Source organism: Salmo trutta, chromosome 14 (assembly GCF_901001165.1).
Source record: "Salmo trutta chromosome 14, fSalTru1.1, whole genome shotgun sequence".
NCBI classification, from domain to species: domain Eukaryota; kingdom Metazoa; phylum Chordata; class Actinopteri; order Salmoniformes; family Salmonidae; genus Salmo; species Salmo trutta.
This window is the reverse complement of record NC_042970.1, coordinates 9,555,638-9,561,637: the sequence shown is the minus strand read 5'-3', so window position 1 is coordinate 9,561,637 and position 6,000 is coordinate 9,555,638. Positions and strand designations below refer to the sequence as shown.

Genomic DNA, 6,000 nt, shown 5'->3' with positions numbered 1-6,000 from the left:
GTAAATTCATGGTAGGTTGTAGATGTGTAAATTCATGGTAGGTTGTAGATGTGTAAATTCATGATAGGTTGTAGATGTGTAAATTCATGGTAGGTTGTAGATGTGTAAATTCATGGTAGGTTGTAGATGTGCAAATTCATGGTAGGTTGTAGATGTGCAAATTCATGGTAGGTTGTAGATGTGTAAATTCATGGTAGGTTGTAGATGTGTAAATTCATGGTAGGTTGTAGATGTGTAAATTCATGATAGGTTGTAGATGTGTAAATTCATGGTAGGTTGTAGATGTGTAAATTCATGGTAGGTTGTAGATGTGTAAATTCATGGTAGGTTGTAGATGTGTAAATTCATGGTAGGTTGTAGATGTGTAAATTCATGGTAGGTTGTAGATGTGTAAATTCATGATAGGTTGTAGATGTGTAAATTCATGATAGGTTGTAGATGTGTAAATTCATGATAGGTTGTCATGATAGGTTGTCATGTGTATACTTTATATTGATGTGATGATGCAATGTCCAAGCTTCACCAAAACGTGTAAACACTATTCATAGATTTCATATAGAAGTGTATTCTAAAGAAACGATGACACATGGGTAATAGGACTAGAGAATAAATATGCAGAACCGCAGCAAAGTACAACTGATCAAAACGTTTACAAGAATAAGACCACTGTCTGAAAAAAGTCCCCGAAAAGAGTGGATGAGCTTACATGACTGTTACGATCAGAATCACCTATTGAACCATTTCAAAAGGAAAACATTAATGACTACTTACATACAGATACATCCAACCAATTATAAATAGTCAATCCATTGTGATATTCAATACTTCATAAAATCCTTCAAAAACAAAACAACTAACAGAAAGGTTGAAGTCCAGCTTCACTATCTGTCTTCAACAACAGTTCCCAATAATCATGTCTTAGAGGTTGACCTTTGATCCCTTAGAGAGAACTATGCCCTCTGTCCCCTGTGTTTAGGGCCTCTTATAGAGCCATCAGAGGCCAAGAGCCATCAGGGACAGGGACCTAAGAGTCCCTGTCCCTTACATCAGTTCATCAGAGTACCTGACTGTCCCTCTGTGTGACATTAAAGAAATAGACAAACAAGGAATAGAGATAGACTGTGCATGTTCCTCTCTCATTACTTTGTGATCAAATGGCCTGAGCAGAAGGAATGGAGAGAGAGAGAGAGAGAGAGAGAGAGTGGGAAAGAAAGAAAGATAGAGAGACTCGGTGGCAGCTGCATCAGATCCCCATCTGGGCTTCAGCGGATGCTGGGAAGTGATTGGCTGAGAGCCTGAGAGCTTAGCTGACAAGCCAGGAAGCAGCCTCAGACACAAGCTCAGCCACTCCTCCACCTGAAGTCTGGAGGTGGTGTGTTTTTCAGCAGTAGCTGCTTTACTTCTCCAAGTCTGGTCTACCCCGCTTTGGGGAGATAGAGGGCTCAGTCTTGAGATGTTTTGTGGTGGCATCATCCTCTTCTCCTCCACTCCACCTGGTCTCCCCTCCTCTGGCTGGCTCTTGAAGCCCCCTGCTGGTCTCCCCTCCTCTGGCTGGCTCTTGAAGCCCCCTGCTGGTCTCCCCTCCTCTGGCTGGCTCTTGAAGCCCCCTGCTGGTCTCCCCTCCTCTGGCTGGCTTTTGAAGCCCCCTGCTGGTCTCTCCCTCCTCTGGCTGGCTCTTGAATCCCCCTGCTGGTCTCCCCTCCTCTGGGTGGCTCTTGAAGCCCCCTGCTGGTCTCTCCCTCCTCCTGTCCCTGTCTTATATCTGCAGTCCCCTACTGGTGGTCAGTGGTTTCTGTTTGATGACCCACTCTCCACTGGGGTTGTTGTTGTACAGGTCCAGGAGATAGGTCTCTGGGTCCAGGCAGTGCTCACCTACAGGACAGAACAGAACAACACAAGGCAGAGTCAATACTGAGGGACAGATTATGTCATTTAACACGTTTTTATACAGGTTATTATCATTTAGATAAAAAATCTCTTCTGTAAGAGAGATACTGAAAACAGTTTGAAACGAAAAACTTAAACTCCGCCTTGTTTTTGGTCTGTGAATGCACGTACATTATGAGTGGTGTGTGAATTATTTGGGTCCAGTTCATAACAGTGCAGTAGCTACATTTGGAAGCATTTGTCTGCTCCGATAACTGCAGATGCACACCGTTGGCTCTCTCCCCCCTTCCTCTTTCTCTCCCTCTCTGTCTCCCCCCTCCCCTTTCTCTTCCTCTCTCTCGCTCTCTCTTTCTCTCTCCCCTCTCCCTCTCCCTCTCTTTCTCTCCCCCTCTCTCCCTCTCTATCCCCCCTCTCTCCCTCTCTCTCTATCCCCCTCTCCCTCTCTCTCCCTCTCTCCTTCTCTCTCTCTCCCCCTCTCTTTCTCTCCCCCATCTCTCCCTCTCTATCTCTAACCCCCCTCTCTCCCTCTCTTCCTCTCTCTCTCTTTTCCCCCCTCTCTCTTTCTCTCCCCCTCTCTCTCTCTCTCTCTTTCTCTCCCCTTCTCCCCCTCCCTCTTTCTCTCTTTCTCTCCCCCCCTCTCTCCCTCTCTCTCTTTCTCTCTCTATCCCCTGTTTTCCTCTCTCCCCCCCCCCTCTCCCCCTCTCCCCCCCCACCCCCACCACCCCACCCCTCTCGCGGCCCCCCTCTCTCTCCAGTTCATTGCGTAAGGCCTGGCCAGCGTAATCAGTTCAATCAGCAGAAAGACATGCACATGTCAGAGTCACTCATGTAACCTTCTAATGTGGCTCTCAGCCTGATTAGATAGCAAACCGGGATTCAAAGTCTATTTGAAATAATTTATTAAATTGAGCTTGCCTGATGCAATTAAATAGCATTAGAAAGAATGGAAAGAAAACAAACACTCCAAGTTTTTGAAAGATTTCAAATAGTAGTTGAACCCATGTCTGGTAGATAGTCTGGGTATGGGGTGGAGGCTGGTAGATAGTCTGGGTATGGGGTGGAGGCTGATAGATAGTCTGGGTATGGGGTGGAGGCTGATAGATAGTCTGGGTATGGGGTGGAGGCTGGTAGATAGTCTGGGTATGGGGTGGAGGCTGGTAGATAGTCTGGGTATGGGGTGGAGGCTGATAGATAGTCTGGGTATGGGGTGGAGGCTGATAGATAGTCTGGGTATGGGGTGGAGGCTGGTAGATAGTCTGGGTATGGGGTGGAGGCTGGTAGATAGTCTGGGTATGGGGTGGAGGCTGGTAGATAGTCTGGGGGTGGAGGCTGGTAGATAGTCTGGGTATGGGGTGGAGGCTGGTAGATAGTCTTGGTAAGGGGTGGAGGCTGGTAGATAGTCTTGGTAAGGGGTGGAGGCTGGTAGATAGTCTGGGTATGGGGTGGAGGCTGGTAGATAGTCTGGGTATGGGGTGGAGGCTGGTAGATAGTCTGGGTATGGGGTGGAGGCTGGTAGATAGTCTGGGTATGGGGTGGAGGCTGTTAGATAGTCTGGGTATGGGGTGGAGGCTGGTAGATAGTCTGGGTATGGGGTGGAGGCTGGTAGATAGTCTGGGTATGGGGTGGAGGCTGGTAGATAGTCTGGGTATGGGGTGGAGGCTGGTAGATAGTCTGGGTTAGGGGTGGAGGCTGGTAGATAGTCTGGGTATGGGGTGGAGGCTGGTAGATAGTCTGGGTATGGGGTGGAGGCTGGTAGATAGTCTGGGTATGGGGTGGAGGCTGGTAGATGGTCTGGGTATGGGGTGGAGGCTGGTAGATAGTCTGGGTATGGGGTGGATGCTGGTAGATAGTCTGAGTAAGGGGTGGAGGCTGGTAGATAGTCTGGGTATGGGGTGGAGGCTGGTAGATAGTCTGGGTATGGGGTGGAGGCTGGTAGATAGTCTGGGTATAGGGTGGATGCTGGTAGATAGTCTGGTAAGGGGTGGAGGCTGGTAGATAGTCTGGGTATGGGGTGGAGGCTGGTAGATAGTCTGGGTATGGGGAGGAGGCTGGTAGATAGTCTGGGTATGGGGTGGAGGCTGGTAGATAGTCTGGGTATGGGGTGGAGGCTGGTAGATAGTCTGGGTATGGGGTGGAGGCTGGTAGATAGTCTGGGTATGGGGTGGAGGCTGGTAGATAGTCTGTGTATGGGGTGGAGGCTGGTAGATAGTCTGGGGGTGGAGGCTGGTAGATAGTCTGGGTATGGGGTGGAGGCTGGTAGATAGTCTGGGGGTGGAGGCTGGTAGATAGTCTGGGTATGGGGTGGAGGCTGGTAGATGGTCTGGGTATGGGGTGGAGGCTGGTAGATAGTCTGGGTATGGGGTGGAGGCTGGTAGATAGTCTGGGTATGGGGTGGAGGCTGGTAGATAGTCTGGGTTAGGGGTGGAGGCTGGTAGATAGTCTGGGTTAGGGGTGGAGGCTGGTAGATAGGCTGGGTATAGGGTGGAGGCTGGTAGATAGGCTGGGTATGGGGTGGATGCTGGTAGATAGTCTGGGTAAGGGGTGGAGGCTGGTATATAGTCTGGGTATGGGGTGGAGGCTGGTAGATAGTCTGGGTATGGGGTGGAGGCTGGTAGATAGTCTGGGTATAGGGTGGATGCTGGTAGATAGTCTGGGTAAGGGGTGGAGGCTGGTAGATAGTCTGGGTATGGGGTGGAGGCTGGTAGATAGTCTGGGTATGGGGTGGAGGCTGGTAGATAGTCTGGGTATGGGGTGGAGGCTGGTAGATAGTCTGGGTATGGTGTGGAGGCTGGTAGATAGTCTGGTTAAGGGGTGGAGGCTGGTAGATAGTCTGGGTATGGGGTGGAGGCTGGTAGATAGTCTGGGTATGGGGTGGAGGCTGGTAGATAGTCTGGGTGTGGAGGCTGGTAGATAGTCTGGGTATGGGGTGGAGGCTGGTAGATAGTCTGGGTATGGGGTGGAGGCTTGTGTTGTGGTACCTACCAATATTTCCTCCAACTTCATACATGGCACAGTCTGGGTAGGATCCCAAATCATTTACCAAACCGTTCCTGTGATAAAGAACAGACAGACTTGTTATTCATTCAATGCATTCGGTCAACTTCAGCGTTCTCAATTTCTGCTCAGTGAAATGCCAACATAGTATTTCTGAAGCAAGGTTTTCTATGTAGTGGTTTTACTGTGTGTTTAGAGGTCACCACTAGGACAGGGATTCAGTGGTTTTACTGTGTGTTCAGAGGTCACCACTAGGACATAGATTCAGTGGTTTTACTGTGTGTTTAGAGGTCACCACTAGGACATGGATTCAATGGTTTTACTGTGTGTTTAGAGGTCACCACTAGGATAGGGATTCAGTGGTTTTACTGTGTGTTTAGAGGTCACCACTAGGACATGGATTCAGTGGTTTTACTGTGTGTTTGGAGGTCACCACTAGGACATGGATTCAGTGGTTTTACTGTGTGTTTAGAGGTCACCACCTGGACATGGATTCAGTGGTTTTACTGTGTGTTCAGAGGTCACCACTAGGACATGGATTCAGTGGTTTTACTGTGTGTTTAGAGGTCACCACTAGGACAGGGATTCAGTGGTTTTACTGTGTGTTTAGAGGTCACCACTAGGACATGGATTCAGTGGTTTTACTGTGTGTTTAGAGGTCACCACTAGGACAGAGTTTTCCCTGATCAGCTGACGTATTCAGTAAAAACTGTACATGGGGTCAAAGGAGGGATACTAAAAGCCGTTTGATTGTTTCATTGATTGTAGTGTACTGTACCTCTTGAGCAGGCCCTTGGTGTTGTCAGAGCTGTAGAGGTGCCTGTAGAACTGAGCCAGCAGGTCTGATGCTCTGGAGTTTATGTTGACCTTGACCTCCATGGTGCTGCTCATCAGTTCTCCCACCTGGATCTTTACTGTACGACATGGCTGGTGGGGGTGGGGGGGGACGAGACGAGGGAAACGGGGGAGAGGAGAGAGAAATAGAGAAATGCTATCAAAATAGATGCTATCAAAATAGATGCTATCAAAATAGATGCTAAATGATAGCCAGTGAGAGAAAACAAGTCAGAGTGTAAGTGCAAGTTACAACAGTATTAGTAGTTTGTAGAAACACAGCTA

At 48.8% G+C, this 6,000-nt stretch overlaps 1 protein-coding gene across 2 annotated transcripts in view; it reads right to left on the bottom strand.

The window, feature by feature from the left end:
* Window positions 1-534: 534 nt before the first annotated feature.
* The window catches only part of LOC115207348 (rho GTPase-activating protein 40), a 32,346-nt gene continuing 26,880 nt past the window's right edge, over window positions 535-6,000 (bottom strand). For both annotated transcript variants that reach the window (XM_029774372.1, XM_029774371.1), the window contains exons 13-15: window positions 5,660-5,808; window positions 4,870-4,937; window positions 535-1,872 (exon numbers count right to left, since the gene is read on the bottom strand). In XM_029774372.1, the coding sequence (XP_029630232.1) occupies window positions 1,757-1,872; window positions 4,870-4,937; window positions 5,660-5,808 (333 nt within the window). In that variant the 3' untranslated portion in view covers window positions 535-1,756. The remainder of the gene's footprint in view (window positions 1,873-4,869; window positions 4,938-5,659; window positions 5,809-6,000) is intronic.